The sequence below is a fragment of the Triplophysa rosa genome, linkage group LG17 (genome assembly GCF_024868665.1).
Source record: "Triplophysa rosa linkage group LG17, Trosa_1v2, whole genome shotgun sequence".
Taxonomy (NCBI): domain Eukaryota; kingdom Metazoa; phylum Chordata; class Actinopteri; order Cypriniformes; family Nemacheilidae; genus Triplophysa; species Triplophysa rosa.
This window is the reverse complement of record NC_079906.1, coordinates 1,432,177-1,453,975: the sequence shown is the minus strand read 5'-3', so window position 1 is coordinate 1,453,975 and position 21,799 is coordinate 1,432,177. Positions and strand designations below refer to the sequence as shown.

General features: G+C 45.3%; 1 protein-coding gene across 1 annotated transcript; it reads right to left on the bottom strand.

Moving 5' to 3' along the window:
- Window positions 1-17,343: 17,343 nt before the first annotated feature.
- On the bottom strand, window positions 17,344-20,072 carry trh (thyrotropin-releasing hormone). Its single transcript, XM_057355934.1, has 3 exons — window positions 19,522-20,072; window positions 19,088-19,278; window positions 17,344-18,482 (listed from the first exon to the last, which is right to left on the bottom strand). The coding sequence occupies exons 2-3, from the start codon at window positions 19,263-19,265 to the stop codon at window positions 17,944-17,946; spliced, it is 717 nt and encodes a 238-aa protein (XP_057211917.1). The 5' UTR covers window positions 19,266-19,278; window positions 19,522-20,072; the 3' UTR covers window positions 17,344-17,943.
- Between the last annotated feature and the right edge of the window lie 1,727 nt (window positions 20,073-21,799).

Genomic DNA, 21,799 nt, shown 5'->3' with positions numbered 1-21,799 from the left:
GTGCGTGTTGTGTGTGTGGAGTGTTTTGTGTGTGGGTGTGTCTGTCTTCTGTGTTTTCAACCTTTTCTTGTTTTTGCAGGTACAACTTTGATTGTTTTGCTTGTAGTCAATGTGTCTCATGTACAGCTGCTTTGTAACAATGAAAATTGTAAAAGCGCTATATAAATAAAGTTGAGAGTACTCTCGCGGCTGTCTTAAATCTTAAAAGGTAAGCGTTTTTTTACATGTATTTGGTGGTGTTTCCTTGCCAATTATGAATTATTTTATATTGATATAATGTTGATCAGTAACTGCCCTACTTTACCAATATTAAGCTTTCATTATTAGATAATCCTCAGTGCTTTTACATACATTGCAAAATGTTTACATATGCACAAATATGATGATGTCGTAATATATAGGCTAAAGAAGTATACTTATAATACTCGTTAATGCCGTTTACTGTACATTACAGCTTAAATAAGAACGTGAATCGCAAGGTGCTTGTTATACAAATAAAGTTTAACAAATAGACAAATTACTCTTGTAGTATAATCATTGACAAAGACTGCCCATTTATTCTTAGAAAAATGAAGATGAAAATATTTGAAAATTGCACTTAAGAATATTCTCAAGAACTTTCTGTAATTTATCTTAAGGAAGTTCTTATATTTTCTCTTAAGAACAGTTTTGTAAATCCTGTTTGTGTGTGAATTATGGAAGAATCTGATAGAACTGAATTGATAGAGGTGTGGTATGTGTGCTGCTTGCATACAGTATGCTGGGAAATGTCTTAATATTGTTGTTGCTGGTCCAGAAAAGCATTGTTGCAATCATGAGGTGTAAATCCTGTATGATGGAGGATGTGTACATGTGTTGATATTGTCCTTCAGGTTGTGATCATAGTTTGTAAATTGTCAATGTAATCCTGTAAAAGATAGAGGTGTTTATACACAGTACCCTATAGGCTAATTTAAAACTTTATTGTGTGCATGAGTGTGTGTAAGGGGGGACCCATAAAACAATTGTGCCCAGGGGCCTCTGAATTCTTAATCCGGGCCTGCCAAAGACAGTCGAGACCGAGAGACAAGACCAAGACCATCAAAAAATGGTCTTGAGTACTACAACACTAACACCAAGACCTGCAAGTGTGAAGAGCTTGCACTGCAAGTAGGCTGGATTTTCAAGATTTGAATGAGGATAGCATCAAGTGGAGACGATAATGAAAAAACCTATTATATATTACATTTTCATTGTTGTTTAAAGTTTTGTTTTCACCACAATTTGTTCAAATGCATCAAATGAATATACAAGGAATCCAAAACTAAAGTTTTTTTTTTTTTTAAAAGCTCTTTTTGTTTATTTTAAGTTCGGACCAGCATGGCATATACAAGTTTAATCAAATAAACATATAGCAACAAATGTCTTTACATTGATATAAAAAAAGAATTAAGTCTATTTTTAATTTCTGAAACCATAATTTCCTTTGCGAGCATTTCTGTCATGACTCGGAGAGGAACAAAAGGTTCGGAGACTCAAATGCGGGTAATGAAGCAGACTTTATTAGAAATTGTCCAACAGAAACACCAGACGACACCGGCCTTGAGCACAGGAAACACGCGAGTCCATGGAGAGCTAGCTCGACCCGACGGCACTCACGGTAAGAATCAACAGAAGACTCCCAACGAGAAATCCTGGCTCCTCCGAGGAGCACGCTCAGCTGGCAGAATCCGAACAGCAGTGGTGATCGCTGGAGAAGTGGTGACGGGTAGTGCAGCGAGCAGAGGTCCGAGACGCCAATGGGAACTGAGGGGCACAGGAGTAGATGACAGAAGAAAACAAACAAAACTAGGACAAGATAACAAAGACAAAGACTAGATAATAGTACTAGAACACGCTAGACTAAGGCAGTCAGTACTGGCAATAGCACGCAACGGTCTGACAAAGGACTGAAGAACAGAAGGAAATATAAAGGGAAGGAAATCAAAACCCAAACTAGAAACAGGAGGGGAGAGAACGAAGACAAAGAGCAAACCAGGTGAGAGTCATCAGGGAAACGAGGCAGAAGAGAAAAGAGATAAGACACTGATTAGTACCGGTGAGAAGACCTAAACGGTAACGAGGAGACAACAGGGTAACGAGGGGGCGGAGTTACACCAAACTTAAAGGGAAAAGCACATGGCAGGCTGTAACCCATACCATGTGCTCAACAAGAGACAAAACATTGACATGAAGATAAAAGCACATGGCAGGCTGTAACCCATACCATGTGCTCAAAAAGAGACAAAACATTGACATGAGTGAAAACAAAGACACACTAGACAGGAACCCTGACAGTAGCCCCCCCTCCAAGAGCGCCACCAGGCGATCCCAAGGAAGAGAGACAGCCATCCAGACACACAGACAAGAACCCAAGAAACAAAAAAACGAGACCAAGGAGGGGGGGACAGGACAAGAGTGCTAGGGGAAACACAGAACCAAAGGACATGGGGGGAATGAACGGGGGCATTAACCACCAGGGTACAACTTGGGGGGGAGGGGGGGCAGAGGGCGCTGGGGAAAGCCTGGGAGACTAGGACTGGGGTGGGGGCGAGGTTGAGGGCGAACAAAGGAGGGAGGGAGGTGGGAGACCAGGGTGGGGACAAAGGGTAATTAAAGGGGGCAGGACCGGGAGGCCAGGACCTGGCTGGCGGGTAGGAAGGGAACCCAGCCTGTGATGAGGCAGAACTGGCAAGGTTGGGGCTAGTTAACCAGGGCTGGGAAGGACAGGTAGGCGGACGAGACTGTGGTGAGATAGAGGGGGCAACACCGAGACTGGGGGACCAGGACTGGGCAAAGGACAAAGGGGTAGGAGAGGCTGTAACTGACCCTGGCATGGGCATAGGAGAGGCTGTAGTTGACCCTGGCATAAGCATGGGAGAAGGAGAAACTGCAACAGACTTGGACAAGGGAACTGCAGCAGACTTGGTGGCCGACTCAGGGCCTAGGGACACAGCCTCTGACGCCGGCTCGGGGGAGGCTGCAGCGGACTCTGACGCCGGCTCGGGGGAGGCTGCAGCGGACTCTGACGCCGGCTCGGGGGAGGCTGCAGCGGACTCTGACGCCGGCTCGGGGGAGGCTGCAGCGGACTCTGACGCCGGCTCGGGGGAGGCTGCAGCGGACTTGGTCCTCTCCTCAGCTCTTCGCCTCAGGTCTCGCCGGCGCTGTGCACGAGTGTATTTAGTGGGGACACTGGAAGGGATTGGTTTAGCTTACTCTGGAAGTTCCACTGTCTCTAAGGGTTCAAACAATTCAGAGTCAGAGTCAGAAGAGGTTTCATATTCTGATGAAGTGAACCTCCAGAGCATCCTTTTGCAGAACTCCAAAAAAATCCTCACAAAGGGGCAAGCGAGCCCTCCAGACAGCCATTCCCTGGCAGAGCCAGTGAGCCGCACAAGGACGAAAGTCACTCTAGACGTCTCTGTAGGATATAAATGATTCTGCTGGTGCAGTCGGGCAATGCATAAAGTAAAAAAACAATGGCATGAGTGTGGCTCACCGCCATATGTCCCGGGTTCGATAAGATCAGGCTCAAGTTGCTGTAGGACTGTCCGGAGGGGGTCCATCCCGCTGAATCTCCAGTGTGGTCAGACCGTTCTGTCATGGCTCGAAGAGGAACAAAAGGTTCGGATTCTCAAATGCGGGTAATGAAGCAGACTTTATTAGAAATTGTCCAACAGAAACACCAGATGACACCGGCCTTGAGCACAGGAAACACGTGAGTCCGTGGAGAGCTAGCTCGACCCGACGGCACTCACGGTAAGAATCAACAGAAGACTCCCAATGAGTAATCCTGGCTCCTCCGAGGAGCACGCTCAGTGGGGAGAAGGCTCGATCCGCTGGCAGAATCCGAACAGCAGTGGTGATCGCTGGAGAAGTGGTGACGGGTAGTGCAGCGAGCAGAGGTCCGTGACGCCAATGGGAACTGAGGGGCACAGGAGTAGATGACAGAGAAGAAAACAAACAAAACTAGGACAAGATAACTAAGACAAAGACTAGATAATAGTACTAGAACACGCTAGACTAGGGCAGTCAGTACTGGCAATAACACACAACGGTCTGACAAAGGACTGAAGAACAGAAGGAAATATAACGGGAAGGAAATCAAAACCCAAACTAGAAACAGGAGGGGAGAGAAGGAAGACAAAGAGCAAACCAGGTGAGAGTCATCAGGGAAATGAGGCAGAAGAGAAAAGAGATAAGACACTGATTAGTACCGGTGAGAAGACCTAAACGGTAACGAGGAGACAACAGGGTAACGAGGGGGCGGAGTTACACCAAACTTAAAGGGAAAATCACATGGCAGGCTGTAACCCATGCCATGTGCTCAACAAGAGACAAAACATTGACATAAAGGGAAAAGCACATGGCAGGCTGTAACCCATACCATGTGCTCAAAAAGAGACAAAACATTGACATGAGTGAAAAAGACACACTAGACAGGAACCCTGACACATTTCAGTTCTTCTCATTTACCAGTTATTACAATTGTCATATCACTGCTGCAGTTCTGATATTTTGGGCTACCCTCAGATTGTCCTGCCCTTTCATGTGAGTTAGGTTCAGAGGTGGGTAGTAATGCGCTACATTTACTTTGTTACATTTACTTGAGTAACATTTTGGAAAATATGTACTTTTTAAGTAAAATTAAAGGAGTGTACTTTTACTCTTGAGTAAATTTCTAATAGAACATCTGTACTTTTACTTCGTTACATAACTTACATTCGTGACGTTCCTACGTTCATTCATTTTAAAATATGCTTTTTAAAACGCGTTGTTTATTTCAAGGTTGTCGTCTCTTTTTACGGGCATTCCCAACACGAGCTTTGTTCAAAAGTGTGTATTTAATTTAAGAGAGCACTGCAGATGTTCTAGGTCATCTTAGGAAATGCTCTGAGTTTAGTTCATGCTTTAGTTTGACATGGTCTATTATTCTAAATAGGTTGTGTAAACTACATTGACACAACCTATGTGTCAATGTAGTTTATTTCATTTAAGAGAGCACTGCAGATGTTCTAGATCATCTTAGGAAATGCTCTGAGTTTAGTTCATGCTTTAGTTTGACATGGTCTATTATTCTAAATAAGTTGTGTAAACTACATTGACATCAGGACTAGATGAAATTTACAGAAATGCTTGTCTCTTCTGTGTTTGTTTATTCTTTAGTCGCTGTATGTATATTGCAAAGATATCTGCTTATGATAATTAAAAATATGGATTAAAATGTAATATTAAAATACTGGCGTTAATATTAATTTTATGTAGTAGGCCTATATAATCAGATACAAAGTAACTAAGTAACTAACTACTTGAGTAGTTTTTTCATTGCATACTTTTTTACTTTTACTCAAGTAAATTCTAAAATAGTGACTTTTACTTGAGTAACAATTTCTCTAGTTACTTGTACTTTTACTTGAGTAAAGATTTTGGCTACTCTACCCACCTCTGGTTAGGTTTAGGGTTCGGGCTGTAGGATGGCTTAGTCCTATTTCCCTATAGGGAAAATACAAAATATACCGGCACCAACTGTGGATTACGAAACACACAACGTCATTATATTTTTTATATGGCCTCTAATTGGAGCGGTTTCCCGTCAGACTGGTTACATAAACATTAATAACAGTAGCGTCAGTTCTACCTTATCAATTTGGACCTGATGTAAAGCAGCTTTGTTGTGTGAGCCTTTGTTGTGTTTTCCCAGCGTGTGGCGTTCATGTAAATTTGGGCTTGCTGGTGTCACTACTCCGGGAAGTAGCTCATTGTAGTCCCAAGGAGCTGTTTGTTGTAGACCCTACACACCTTACACACCAACTAAAGTCCCGGTAAAGAACTCCTTTTAGAAACCAATACATACAATAATTTATATATAAATTTAGGACACACACCACACCGGATTCAAACCCACAACCTTAGAGTCTCAAAGCTCACACATTATTTGGGTGTGCCACTCAGTTGACATAATTTACCCATGCTGCTGAGAAGAGCTTTCAGAGCTACAAGCAGCAATATGGTCCAATCACTTAAGGTGCAGAAATGAGAGTGCAAAGCAAAATTAACAGATACAATGTACAAGAAAAACAGATGACATAAAGTAAGAATGAACTGAAGATTTTGTATATTAATGCACCACATGCTATACAGCCAGATTAGTGCATTATGAGAAACAGACAATGTCACAGGACAAGTTAAATTTAGAGAGTTATTTCTTAAGAACAGTATAGCAAATATTAAAAATCTGTTCAGTCATTTCTGTGTGGCTCGATCCAAAGATTATACAAATAGAGTTTGGAAAAAATTCGACCAAATTTGTAAAAGGAGTAGTGAACAAACTGGTTCCCTTTCTGTCGGTCTCTCGACGTTGTGTCGAACCGACAAATGGGGTTCGTCCTTGAGAACCAATCACTTCCGACTTCTTAGAAAAGGCCAAAGAAAAGTGGCGAATTAAATTTGCATGCCGGACTCTGCCCCCGGATATCCGGGTATAAAAGGGAGACGGTGTGCCTCATTCATTCACCTTTTTGTTCTTTGGAGCCTTCGCTCATGATCAACAGACTTCGCTACAAGACTACCGGCTCTACGACGTGGTGCAGCGGACTGTCCCTTCCTGCAGCGACTTCCCCTGGGCGTCTCAGCGGTTCCAGAAGTGTTCGAGTTTTTTTCTCTAAAAGAGCAAATTTCTCCAGCGTGGCATGTCCCGCTGTTCTCTTGGGTGCAACACCAAGACTCCAAGTTCCCACGGGACTCAGCCACCACCTTGTCTGCTTCCCGTTCCATGACGGCAGGACTACGGCCCTGCCGCCCGCTACGGCGAGCAGCGAGGGTGATATGAGGATTACTGTGAGCGCTAATCCGTCAGCCACTGGCTCGCGGACCGTTCGCACCTCGCCTTGCTCGTCTGACCATTCCCCATAAGACGGTCCGCCGTCTTATTCCTCAATCACGTATCGGACACGGTACGTGATGAGATGTCTGTTGCAGCATCGGAGGGTGACTTACTGGCATCAGACTCCGACGATTCCTTGAAGCTCCCTCCCTTGGGGGGTCGAGATCAGGAAGAAGCGGATGTCGAAATGTCAGCCATGCTTTCCCGGGCCGCCGGCATTGGGTTGCGGTGCACCGCACTGCCTCTCCCAACGCTCGCGGCTGGATACACGGGTGCCGTGTTCCCCCGGAAGTGCATGAGGAACCTAGTACGACCTGGAACGCCCCCTTCGGCGCGTACACGTCAACTAGTTCCATCACCCTTTCTTCCCTCGATGGTGGGGCAGCTAGAGGATACGTCGATGTCCCCCCGGGGATCGACCTAGACCAAGCTGTCCCCTCTCTCCATGCTATGGCCTTCCTGCAGACCAATGCGCGGAGAGAGCTCCACGAGGGTAAGACCGACCCAGCGCTTATGCAGGAACTCCGCGGCTTCACCGACCTCGCTCTCGGGCGAACAAGGTGATCGCGCGGGCCCTGGGTCGGGCGATGTCCACACTTGTGGTCCACGAGAGACACCTCTGGCTGAACCTTGCACAGGTGAGTAACTCTGAGAAAGTCCGCTTTCTCGATGCACCCATCTCGCAAGGGGGGGCTGTTTGGTGATACTGTCGGGTTCGACAGTTAGGGAGCAGACAGAGGATATCACGTATGTCCTCCCCAGCCGCGACTCGACCGCCCTCTGGCCGCCGAGATCCCGTGCACCGTCTGCTTCCCAGCAGCCCTGGTCCTCTTCGAGACATCGAAGAGGAGACCACCACCCCATCAGCAGCCGCGGTGAAAGCCAATGCGGCCCTCATGGGAAGACCCCAGGGAGTTCGAGAATACCTTTCTAAAAGTTTTCTCCCTCTCTGGGCGTTTATCACAGCCGCTCTCACCCTCTACACGACGGTGTTCGGCAACTCGACGTTGCGTCGCGGCGAGACCCAATGTCGAGGATAATCAGCAGCCTAAGCACTCTCAATCGACGGTGCTTTGTGCCACATCATCGTCTGGGTATTATCACAGCCGCTCTCACCCTCTGCACGACGGTGTTCGGCAACTCGACGTTGCGGCGAGACCCAATGTCGAGGATAATCAGCAGCCTAAGCACTCTCAATCGACGGTGCTTTGTGCCACATCATCGTCTGGGTATTATCACAGCCGCTCTCACCCTCTGCACGACGGTGTTCGGCAACTCGACGTTGCGGCGAGACCCAATGTCGAGGATAATCAGCAGCCTAAGCACTCTCAATCGACGGTGCTTTGTGCCACATCATCGTCTGGGTATTATCACAGCCGCTCTCACCCTCTGCACGACGGTGTTCGGCAACTCGACGTTGCGGCGAGACCCAATGTCGAGGATAATCAGCAGCCTAAGCACTCTCAATCGACGGTGCTTTGTGCCACATCATCATCTGGGTATTATCACAGCCGCTCTCACCCTCTACACGACGGTGTTCGGCAACTCGACGTTGCGGCAAGACCCAATGTCAAGGATAATCATCAGCCTAAGCACTCTCATTCGATGGTGCGTTGTGCTACATCTTCGCCAGACAGGTAAAACTGCAGAGCCGATCTCCTCCCCGGGGGTCCCCCCCACGGCGAGGGATCCGTACTGCCAGCCATCGAACCACCCCCGGGAGGTCGATGAAGCAGAACGTACCCCTAGCCTCCCTGTCGGTCCCTGGGAGCCTGACAAGAGCTTCCCAAACCGTCACGGTGACTACGGGATACGGTCCGTCTCGGCTACGCGATCCAACTCCCCGGACGCCCGCCCAAGTTTCGGGGCATCCTCTTAACCTCAGCAGAGGCAAGGATGCCCCGTGCTTCGGGCCGAGGTCGCCACCCCTCTGGTGAGGAAGCGATCGTGCTCGTCCCTCTAGCCGAGATGTTCAACGGGTTTTACAGCCCGTACTTCATCGTCCCCAAAAGAGCGGGGGTCGCTAGATCTGCGTACCCTGAACAGGCACCTACTCAAGCTGCCGTTCAGGATGCTCACGCAGAAGCGCATCCTGGCATCTGTCAGATGTCAAGATGGATTCATGGCAATCGACCTGAAGGACGCTTACTCTCATGTCTCTTTCTCCCTCGTCATCGCCCGTTCCTACGGTTCGCTTTCGAGGGTCAGGCATATTAGTACAGAGTCCTCCCCTTCGGTCTGTCCCTGTCCCCACGAGTCTTCACGAAGATCGTGGAAGCCGCCCTCACTCCCCTCAGGGAGAGAGGTGTGCGGGTACTAAACTATCTCGACGACTGGCTCATTTGACACACTCGTGAGATCTGTTATGTACACACAGGGACCTAGTGCTTCGGCACCTAGATCGATTGGGACCACAGGTCAACCGAAAAGGAGCAAGCTCTCCTCTGTGCAGAGCATACTCTTTTTTGGTATGGAACTCAACTCTGTCTCCATTACAGCGCGACTGCGCTCAGTCAGTGTTGAACTGCCTGGAATATTTCAAGCAGTCAGCGGGAGGAGGCTCCTGGGTACATGGCATCCTCGACGGTGGTGATACCCCTCAGGTTGATGCACATGAGACCGCTCCAACACTGGCTACAGAGTCGAGTTCCCTGGAGAGCGTGGCACACCGGCAGCAGGCGGATGGTGATTACGCTTTTCTGCCGACGCACCCTAACCCCTTGGTCTTCAATGACCTTTTCTACGGACGGGGGTCCCTCTCGGGCAGGCGAGACGCGTCAGGGTCGACAGACGCCTCCCTGCAGGGTTGGGGTGCCGTGTGCAACGGGCACGCAGTGTCAGGGCGATGGACGGGCCCCCGCCTGCGCAGGCATATCAATTGCCTAGAGTTGTTGGATGTGCTACCCGCACTGAAGGGGTTACAACCTCTCGTGCAGAACAAGCACGTGCTGGTCCGGTCGGACTGCACAACTGCCGTAGCGTTTTTAACCGCCAGGGTGGCGTTCGCTTATGGCAGCTAACACGACTCGCCCGACGCCTCCTCCTGTGGAGTCCGCAGGGCCACACATATCCCAGGTGACCTGAACCAGACAGCCGATGTGCTCTCTCGTCAGTTGACGCCTCGCGGAGAGTGGCGACTCCACCCCCGCGTAGCCAGCTCATTGGGGACAGTCAGGGCGGGCTCAGGTAGACCCCTTCGCCTCCCTGGACACCACCCATTGCCGCTAAGGTACTCCCTGCCTCGGCACGGAGGCTCTAGCGCACAGCTGGCCGTGGGACAAGTGGAAGTACGTCTTTCCCCCAGTGAGCCTCATTGCACAGACCCTGTGCAAGGTCAGGGAAGAGGAGCATCAAGTGTACTAGTTGCGCCATACTGGCCCAACCGGACTTGGTTCTCGGAGCTAATGCTCTTGACGACAGCTCCCCCCTGGCCGATTCCCCTGACGAAGGACCTGCTTTCCCAGGGGAAGGGCACGTTATGGCATCACGGACTAGACCTCTGGAACCTCCATGTCTGTCCCCTGGACGGAACGAGGAGATCCTGAGTGGCCTAACCCCTGCGGCGGTTAAGACCACTACTCAGGCTAGGGCCCTGGCCACTAGGTGACGATACGCCTAGTGGTGCCTCTTCTCATCCTGGTGCTCTTCTCGAAGAGAAGACCCGTGGAGTTGCTTGATCAAGTGGGTGCGGTCCTTCCAGAGACTCGAGAATATCTCTCCACTTCCACACTGAACGTGTATGTAGCCGCTGTTGCCGCTCATCAAGACCCAGTTGCTGGTAGTCTCTAGGACAGCACAACCTGATCATTTGGTTCCTAAGGGGCGCGGGAAGGCTACCACCTCACCCACACTCCGTACCCTCTTACGACCTTGATGCGGTCCTGGAGCCCCCCGGAGATGCCGCTCTTTCTCACTTCACGATGAAGACAGCTCTCGGGAGGACGCTCAAGAGGGTAGCGGACCTACAAGCATTCTCTGTGTCCACAGATTGCCTAGAACTCGGGCCCGGTTATTCTCACGCTATCCTGAGACCCCGGCCCGGCTATGTTCCCAAAGTTCCCACCACTCCCCGGATACACCAGGTGGTGAACTTACAGGCGCTCCCCACCGGGGAGGAAGACCCAACCCCATCCGTGTTGTGTCCAGTACGCGCATTGTGCCTCTGCTTGGACCGCAGGCAGAGCCGCTGAAGCTCTGAGCAGCTCTTTGTCTGTTTTGGAGATCAGCAGGGAGGGCTGTCTCAAACAGAGATTGGCGCATTGGATCATGGACGCCGTCACTATGGCGTACCTGTCCTAGTTCGCCTACGCCCACTGGGTGAGAGCTCTCTCCACACGGAGTACAGCCTCCTCGTGGGCACTGGCTCGAGGCGCCTCTCTGGCAGACATCTGCGGAGCTGCGGGTTGGGCTACACCCATGACCTTCGCGAGGTCCTACAGCCTTCGCGTAAAACCGGTCGGCGAGTCTTGCGGGCATCAGGCAAGACAGGCGACCGGTAGGGTGTACGCCTATGACAGTACCTGACCCTAGGGGGTCAGCGTACTACTAGCCTCCCTTCTTCCCCCACTGGGTGAAGAACAGGCACTCCATCCGTCACTAGCAAGCACCTCCTGTGGGCGGGCTGGGCAGAGCAGCCCTGCCCCTTAGGCCGGGTATCACCTGAGTTATTCGCAACATAGCTCTAACCGGACCTAGTGCTACCAGACGTTGCAACCCCCCAGCAGGGTGGTTCCGTCTGATGTATCCTCATGCTGGTTCCCACCTTGGTAACCCATGACCTCCTTAGGTGGACCTCCACCTTGCGGTTAACTCCTTCAGTCCGCACTTTCTTCCCATGAGTTCTCCCCCATCGGTGAGACCATGTTGGTATCTCCACTAGTCTCCTCCCTGTGGTAGGAAGTGGTCTCTGTAGAGCATCCCCCGCTTGAGGAAGTATTGAATGAACACACTCAGGCTCTAAAGAAAGCGGCCCGAAAAATGGAGCGCAACTTTAAGAAAACTAAATTAGAGGTATTTCGTACAGCATGGAAGGATAGTATTCGAAAATACAGGAAAGCCCTAAAAACTTCTAGATCCGCCTACTTTTCATCACTAATAGAAGAAAACCAGCACAACCCTAGGTTTTTATTTAACACAGTGGCTAAACTAACAAAAAATAAATCGTCAGTGACTTCTGATCCTGTATATCAGCATAGCAGTGATGAATTTATGAACTACTTCACATATAAAATCCAAGATATTAGAGAAAAAATTATAACAATGCAATCAGAAGTGAAACCCGCTGAACAAACTAACTACAGCGCCCTTAAGGAGAAAATGCAATTATTTTATACCGTAGATCAAGATGAGCTGTCTAAAATTATTAGATCATCTAAATCAACAACATGCATACTAGACCCTATACCTACAAATCTACTGAAAGAGATGCTCCCAGAAATTATAGATCCTCTTCTTGGTATTATTAACTCATCTCTGACATTAGGACATGTGCCTAAAGCATATAAGGTGGCTGTTATAAGGCCCCTTGTCAAAAAAACCCAACTCGACCCTAGAGAACTAAGGAACTACAGGCCTATATCGAATCTACCTTTCATATCTAAAATTCTGGAAAAAGTAGTTTCAACTCAATTATGCTCCTTCCTCCAAAGGAATGACATCAATGAAGAATTCCAGTCTGGATTTAGAGCATGTCACAGTACAGAGACTGCTTTGATCAGAGTTACAAATGATCTGCTATTGGCGTCTGACCGAGGTTGTATCTCGTTATTGGTGCTGCTAGACCTTAGTGCTGCATTCGATACCATTGACCACAGCACACTCCTACATAGACTCGAAAATTATGTCGGCATTAAGGGAATAGCTTTGAAATGGTTTAAATCTTATTTATCCGACCGTTTTCAATTTGTAGCAATAAACAATGAGGTGTCACGCAAATCGCAAGTCCAGTACGGTGTACCACAGGGCTCAGTCTTAGGGCCTCTGCTCTTCGCATTATACATGCTACCTCTAGGAGATATAATAAAGCGACACGGAGTTAGCTTTCACTGTTATGCTGATGATACTCAACTTTATATTTCCTCGAAGCCTCATGAAACACAGCAGTTCCATCGAATAATGGAATGCATAGTCGATATAAAAAACTGGATGAGTAACAACTTTTTATTACTGAACTCGGACAAAACGGAAGTGTTACTTATTGGACCGAAAACTGCTATAAGTAACAACCAAGAATACTGTTTAACTATTGACGGATGTTCCATAAAACCCTCGTCGTCAGCAAAGAATCTTGGCGTTCTATTCGATAGTAATCTGTCATTTGAGAGCCACGTCGCCAACACCTGTAAAATTGCGTTTTTCCATCTTAAGAATATATCTAAACTACGTCATATGCTGTCAATGTCAGATGCAGAGAAGTTAATTCATGCATTCATGACATCAAGACTAGACTACTGTAATGCACTGTTAGGTGGTTGCCCTGCAGGCTTATTACAAAAACTCCAATTGGTCCAAAACGCGGCAGCTCGAGTTCTTACACGTACAAAAAAGTATGAACATATTAGCCCGGTTCTGTCAACCTTGCACTGGTTACCTATAAAGCATCGCGTTAACTTTAAAATCTTGCTTATTACCTATAAAGCCTTACATGGTTTAGCTCCTCAGTACTTGAATGAACTCCTTTTGTATTACAGTCCTTCACGTGCATTACGCTCTCAGGCGTCCTGTCAGTTGGTAATACCTAGAATTTCAAAATCAAGTGCAGGTGGTAGATCCTTTTCCTATCTAGCGCCTAAACTTTGGAATAGTCTTCCCTGCACTGTCCGGGAGGCAGACACACTCTGTCAGTTTAAATCTAGACTAAAGACGCATCTTTTTAATCTTGCATACACTACTCTTCCATAATATAAATCTTCAGAGGGTTTAGGCTGCATTAGTTAGATCAACCGGAACCAAAAACACAACTGATGTACTTGTTGCATCAAAGAGTACAGAACAGTACTCTACTCTCAGCCAGTCTTGTCTCATTGTTCCAAGGTTACCACAGCGAGCAGGATGCAGTTCATGGCCTGACCTGATGGTAGAGCGGAGAATGGGAAGTGGGGACCTGACAAGAGCTGAGATGATAGAGCTGGATAAAGAAGGACGCGGTCTCTTGACATGTCTTCACCACAAAATTTCAAATGCTATTAGATTATTAATGATAATCTTAAACTATAATTTATTTTATTATTAAGTTTATTTATTTTATTTAGCCTTGTTGTGCAAGCTCTCTGGAGCTTGTGCAGAGGCAGCAGCTTTTGCCAGAGGGGAACTGGAATCCCCTGGTTGGGCCTGGGTTCTCCTGAGGTTTTTTTTCTCGATTAGAGTTTTGGGTTCCTCGCCACCGTTTGCATACTGTTTTTGCACTATCTGCCTGACCGGGGGGGCTGCTTTAGAATCTTAAAGTTTTACTTAATTAATATTGCATATAGGAATTTATTATCTGTTATATTTGACCTGTGCTTCTCTCTCCTTTATCCTAAATGTGTGCTCTGAGTGAGCGTGTGTGTGTGTGCGTACTTGTCTGTGTACGTACGTGTGTGTGTGTGTGTGTGTGTGTGTGTTGTGTGTGTGTGCGTGCGCATCCGTGTGTGTGTGTCTCTATGTCTATGTGTGTTAGTACTGTTTTGCATATTGTGTGTGAGGAGTGTTTTGTATGTGGGTATGTCTGTCTTCTGTGTTTTCAACCTTTTCTTGTTTTTGCAGGTACAACTTTAATTATTTTGCTTATAGTCAATATGTCTCATGTACAGCTGCTTTGTAACAATGAAAATTGTAAAAGCGCTATATAAATAAAGTTGAGTTGAGTTGAGTTGAGGAAGTAAGCGCTTACCCAGTGGCCTTACGGTTACGTCTCGGTTACGTTTGTAACCTCGGTTCCCTGATGGAGGGAACGAGACGTTGTGTCCTCTTGCCACAACACGTGCTGTCCACTGCAGCAGTCGTGAGAGGTCTCAGGCTCCTCAGAACTAAGGTGAATGAATGAGGCACGCCGTCTCCCTTTTATACCCGGATATCCGGGGGCGGAGTCCGGCATGCAAATTTCATTCGCCAATTTTCATTGGCCTTTTCTAAGAAGTCGGAAGTGATTGATTCTCAAGGACGAACCCCATCTGTCGGTTCGACACAACGTCTCGTTCCCTCCATCGGGAACCGAGGTTACAAACGTAACCGAGACGTTTTCATGGTTTAAAATAACATAAGAACACAATGTTCGAAAATTACTAATTATTCCATAAAATTCCTTCTTCAAGGTGGGTTTGTGTGACGTTTGGTCCAGAGAGGCATGTTTAAGGCGGAGTTTTAGAGCAGCGCTGCCATGCTACTGGCTGACAGAGAAGCAACTTGACTTTGGCCTTACAGCTAGAAGCCTGAGGCTACTGGCTCGGCCTGGCTCGACGAAAGCCCTGGCAATAATAAATTGCAATATCTTTTTAACTATATCTACACACATATATATTTCAAAATGGCAGACAAGTGGTTCATCCAATCATGCCTGAATCATCATCATCAGATTCGGTATGACTCAAGGAATCTGTAGATACCGAGATCATGAAAATAGCAGCGTTCATTTTGTGACTTGAACAAAGACGAAAATCAAAATTCTAACAGTAATTGGTAGAGTTAGAATGTAAGAAATGTGATGAGCATGATGAGTGAAGGAGGCGCACTAAGTAGATTTTATAATAAGGGGTTCAAAAGTTATATATAAAGCCATTTGAAAAGTGAATTTTTGAACTGGTGGTGGCGGCTCTGTATAGTTATTGCTAGAGACCCCATAACTGGTCAGATGACTATTGAGGACTACCACTACAAGTGTGCCAGATTTCATCATTTTGATTGTCAAACACTCTGGTTGGCACAGGTTACTGTGTGTTTGGTAACAGATAGCAATTAAGTGGATCTGGTTGGAACAGAGCTGGGTCTTTCTCATCCACTATTATTTATATAATAGCCTACTTTTGTTTATTTTTGTCTTTCTTCCTGTAAAGCTGCTTTGAAACAATGAAACATTGTGAAAAGCACGTTATAAATAAAATTGAATTGAATTTATGTTGTATTAGTGTAGATGACATTCACAAAGCATTACACTTTATTCATTTTTTTTTTGTTCTAGTCGACCTACTGTAACTGCTGCAGCACGTGTTTTGAGTCAACACTAATAAGTCAACACTATAAGATTGCGTCTACCTTCCAAAAAAGCCAAGAAGTCAAGCAGGAAAACATTTTAAGAATAGTTTGTCAGCAGTGTGGCAACACTCTGATAACTTACAAAAACTTGGGCTCTCTTTAACCAAAGGGGGAGTGACATTAGAAAATGCTGTCCCCCCTTTTTTTTGTTCACTTAAGCTACTTGGTACTTTGGTGTGGGACATTTCAGTTCTTTATTAATTACATTCAGTTGTCTTAAGTGTGTGTGAGAGTTTGGTTATGGATTAAGATCCACGACTCTACAACCACTAGAGAATAAATGGATATAATGGTAATGCATTGTAATTTTTCCACAGTGGGTGTCAGGGTTAGAATATTATTTAGCTCATTATATAACTACAATTAAAACACAGTATAAAGATCTAATGAATAGATTATTATTATTGTTTTTGCATTTATTCATTTAGCAGACACTTTAATTCAAAGCCACTTAGAAGTGAATTTTTCGAAAGAGCTAAGAAATGGTTTGTTTTACATGTTGGTATTTATGTATTGACATGCCATTTGTGTTTTTTGTTAATCAGTTGATCTAGGTTGTGCAGGAAAGCTAGATAAAAGGGATTGAAACACATCCACCCACGCCAGAGAGAGCAGACAGAGGCAAATGAGATGTCTACGCTACATGACCTGTTTGGATTTCACAGAGTTAAGGCTAATCAATGGACACCCCATGGACTGCTGTTTCCTTTGAAACTGATCAGTGAGTTTATGATATACTTTAGTAGCTTACGTCACACTATGACTTTATCTCCTAGCAGCAGCTTGTGTGTTCAAAACTAATAGGGGATACTTTATCTGAATATTTAATTCAAAAACTAATTCTAAATCAGAACATTTTTGTGAATTCTCCAATCTACAAATCCAGGTTCATCATAAAAAATGTTCTGTGTAGGCTACTAGCTGTGACCTGTTTAACGAAATATTTTTTGGTAGGCCTAATTTTATTTTTTATATTAAAATATTTATTGGAGTAAAAAGTGCAACACGACAATGTCCTAACCACAGTATAACGCCCAATACAGTTATTTTAAGCGTCCAGCGTTGAGAGTGTTAAATAATTGGCTAAAGGTTCCATTAAAACTGACTGCAGCTGAAATCTTTTTGCAGAAATTGACGCATTCACTTTTCACCACACTTACCCTATGTATTTATATTTCTTTCCCCTCTTTGATACTCAGATGCAAAAGCAGACATCGCATCGAAAGCATTTTATTGTACAACATAATTTATAGGCTCTATATCGATAGAACAAAATAATGAGAATGTACAAATTCTTCATGCAAGAATACTGTAGAAAAATATTTCGGGTTCCCGTAAATTTTTTATGCTAAAGCAACGTTCATTTAAAATCTATATTGAACAATTAAGTGATTGAAGAATCTCATTTAAAATTTGACCACATGCATTAATTCGTCTCATTTAAAAGGGTATTGAGACGTAGAAAGGCTGACAGTAAATAGGCTAGAATACGTTCTAGTTCGCCGAAGTAAGGAGGGCATTTCTTTCCGTTCACCACAGCTGTGTATGGAATAAAACCTGTACACATACAGTATATGCAACCTATTATATATCTGTAACAGTAACGCATCTAGAGACACTGTGTAATTGCAACAATATTGTAAAACGCGACTTTGCTTAGGAAATACTCTCTTGCTTTAATTAAATGTTAAGAAACTTGAAAGCGACCAGGAAATTAAACATATACCGTATGGACAGACGAGTGGCCAATAATGTAATATTTTGTGAAACAATAAATAATTATTCATCGGACTAATTTATACACTCCCCTAAAATTATTTATGTTCCGTGGCATCGTACTCTAACTCAAACCGCTTCCCGGGATGTTGTTTCTTATCCTCCGTGTGACTTTTTGTGGCGTTTTCCAGAATCTCGAGTAGGATACTGGCTTGATTACAACCAGCCACATCCCAATCCTCACACGGAGGATTCGCCTCCCACTGTCTTTTTCCAGGATGTTGACGTTTTTCCAGATCCAACAGGTCTCCAGCTGTCCGGTCGCTCTCGTACAATTCGCGCCTACCGGGATGCTGTCGTTTCTGAAGCAGCATCAGGTACCGTCTTCCCGGATGCTGACGTTTGGAGAGCCCGCTCTCTGCGCTCGGATTCTCCCCTATTATCGGCTCCAGAGACAGGCGCTTTCCGGGATGCTGTCTTCTAATCCTCTCCTCATCCTCGCGTTTCCCGGGATGTTGTCTCTTCTCGAGTGAAGAGAAGTCTTCATAGTCCGCATCCTCGCGTTTACCTGGATGTTGTCGTTTGCCCGGGTGTTGCCTCTTCTCCATCCACTCCGACTGGGATAGAACCTCTTCACCTGGTGGGGGAAAAATCAGAATCTACGAATTATTAACTTGAGACGTTTGACTGTGTTATAATGGCAAGCAATCATCTTAAATCGCAAAATGACAGAGAACGCTGATGATTAAGCACTTGCTAAGTAAATAATGCGAACATGTCATCTAACCTAACTCTTTTTCTGCTTGATGTGCTTGGGGCGGACGAATTCAATGCCATAACCAACGGTCAGATCAAGAAGAAATAGTTCTTTAAAAACTTGACTCTTGTATGCAGGTCAGGGATCCACGGTCATTGTTTTTCATAAAAAAAAAAGTCTGACATTCTTTTTTGCTTCATCGGTTATCAGTTCATTGGATCTATAAGATAGATCAATGGCAATATTTTTTGACTCTTTGAAAAATAGTACATTTTTAGAACAAAATACATTTGTTCTACATTTAGAAAAAAATAAGTGTAAAGAATATATTGTCTTTATCGGATTGTAGTATAAGTCTAATTATAACTTCTTAGTCGTTTATAATAAGAGTTTCCATGCTGGTGCATCTTAGGTAGATAGCTACTAACTAATCTGTTATCATGTTTAAGTGGAATTAGCATATTTATGTGAATGTAAGCAGACACCGTTGGCGTTGTTCTCGTCCTCCATCTGTGTGAGCATAGAGCTGATGAGCAGACTCTCGGCGCGCTGGAAGAGCTCACCAAGAGACGGGTCTTCCTTACCCGGCAGACTCTGGCACTGAGTCATGGGTGACATAAACACCGACAGGGAGGCCAAGATGATCATACACGCCGCACTCATGGCAACCTATGTCCTGCTCGCCAATACAAGCATGAATTAATTCATATAACTCAACAACATAACTCAATGTGTTCAAAAAATGAATTTTATAGTTCAGAATGAAACAACACATAAAATCCATCACTATGAACCTTCCACAATGTCCTATAATACGTTGATATGGTTATCATTTAGTACATTAGCCTATATATTAAAGCTTTTTTAGAGGGTAGAAAGATAAAAGACTGCATACTGCATAAGTTTCTCTTTATCTTACCTGCAGTGGATGGTTTATTCACTTGCAGTCTCCTGTGGAAAATCTGTTGAAGATGAAAAGCTATAGGCTATCTAGATAAATAAGCAACTCGAGTTCAAATGCAGCTGTCCTCAAAACTTTGACTGTTCAGGCCGAGGTTAGTAGTGTGAAGCGTGAAGTCGCATGAACTTTTTATATAGGCGTTCTCCGCCCCCGTCACAGCGACCCTTTGACGATCTAAGACAACTTCATCACTTTGATGTCATGCTTGCAGTACACATTTATCCATGAGGGGGGCAGCATGCTCCTACACCGGCTGCTAAAGGTATTCTAATCTCCAATAAATATGCATCAATGTACTTATGTTTATACGTCAATTTCTGTATGGGCATATGCCTCAAAGCTTCGCCTTCAAAAAAGTGAATATTTTCACAATTTTTGTCCAGGAACCAAGATACCTCTTTAAAACACATTGACCTTTTGTGACAACCTGCCCCAACAGCGAATAGCAAATCATCACAATCACTAAAATGCAAAAACGTAAAGTGTAAGGTACAATAATCAAAATATTAGCCAACAGTAACCAAAATAAACAGATTGTAAAAAAGAACAAATAAAATACAAAAATTAAGAAAAAACAGCATTAACCCAATAACATTGTGCATGAAAGATCAGGATTATCAAGTGTATTTGTCAAAAATTGATCAATGTACACCAGAGTGCAGTTTATCATTACACTTACTGTTCAATGCAATGTATTTGACCCTTCCTTTCCAGTTTTACATATGAAGTAGAAAGTATCATGAACTGCCATTTTTACAATATCTTTGTAAAATTCACTGGTTTTTAACAAATATTTTACTTATATAAAAAACAAATACATGTTATTTGTATACATGTTATAAGAAAAATCATGACTGACCATATGAGGACCATTCAAAGTACTGCTGTTGAACCCATAAAAATAGCAAAAAGAAGGAACGTGCAAACATTTGCCACAATTGTAAGAATGATTTATGGGTGTTTTCACACTTGGGTCCTGAACTCAAACCCCTTTAAAGATGCACTGTAATCAAAATGTAAGTTTTTTCCTTATATTAAAAATATGTTAGCCCTATGGACATCAATAGACTGATATGCTCCTAAGCGGCTCCTAAGCGGTTAGAGAGTGGGACTATTGACTAGAAGGTTGCCGGTTCGATTCTCCGTGCCGACGGGTAATGTCTGAGGTGCCCTTGAGCAAGGCACCTTACCCCTGTTTGCTCCCCGGGCACTGCAGTGATAGCCGCACACTGCTCTGGGTGTATGTGTGTTCACTACTCACTGGATGAGTTAAATGCAGAGGTCACATTTCAGGTATGGGTCACCATATCTGAAAAATAGGTCACTTTCAGTTTCAGTTCCGTAGAGTCTGCAGACTCTGCACCCTTAACTATGAACGCTGCTGAAGCGGCGTGTCATATCAGCCACTTGTTCACACATTTATTATGTCCTACATGTTGAATGATGCATAGTGCACTAGATAGGGTAATAACATAAATTACAAGCTTTAAATTACATTTCCCTTTCATGCCGTCTCTCAACGTTGTGTTGAGAGACAGACTGTGGTTTGATCTTGAGAATCTATCATCTCCGAGAGGAATTTAAAAACGCCAATGAACTTGGCGAATGGCAAACGCACGTGCTGCATTCATTCACCTTTTGGTCTGAGGAGCCTGAGCATCCCTCGACCGCTGCGGCGGGTGGCCAGCGTTGTGGCAAGAAGGACACAACATCTCGTTCCCTCCATCAGGGAATGGAGGTTACATCCGTAACCAAGACGTTCCCTTTCTGTCGGTCTCTTGACGTTGTATCGAGCCAACAGATGGGGTTCCTATGGAAAACACCACAGCGCTGTGCCGCGTCACAATCTCTAGCAGAGCGACGCTGACTGGCCTGGGCGGGTCAGGCGTGAGCGCTAGTGCAAAATTGTAACCGTCCAGTGGAGAGGTAGGGGGTCCCAGAGCATTTTGGAAAAAGGTGGGAAGCCCCTGCCACCGGCCGTCACGGGCGGAGGCCTTGATTCTCTAACAGCGAGAAGCCGCCCGGCACCGTAAGGACCACTGGTTAAGCATTAATCCCCCCTCGGGGAAAAACGCTACAGAGAGCACTATCCTACCATAGGGAGGAATTAGTGCAGACACCACATGGTCTCACCATTAGGGGAGAACTCATGGGAAAACGTGCGGACTGAAGGAGTTAACCACAAGGTGGAGGTTCACCTAGGGAGGCCAAGGTGGGAACCATTCATGAGGATACA

Coding starts and splice junctions, on each gene's coding strand:
- trh (XM_057355934.1), bottom strand. CDS start 19,265: ATGAGTGCGGCGTGTATGATCATCTTGGCCTCCCTGTCGGTGTTTATG. Junction 18,483..19,087: donor GGACGAGAACAACGCCAACG/GTGTCTGCTTAC, acceptor TTCCCCCACCAG/GTGAAGAGGTTCTATCCCAG.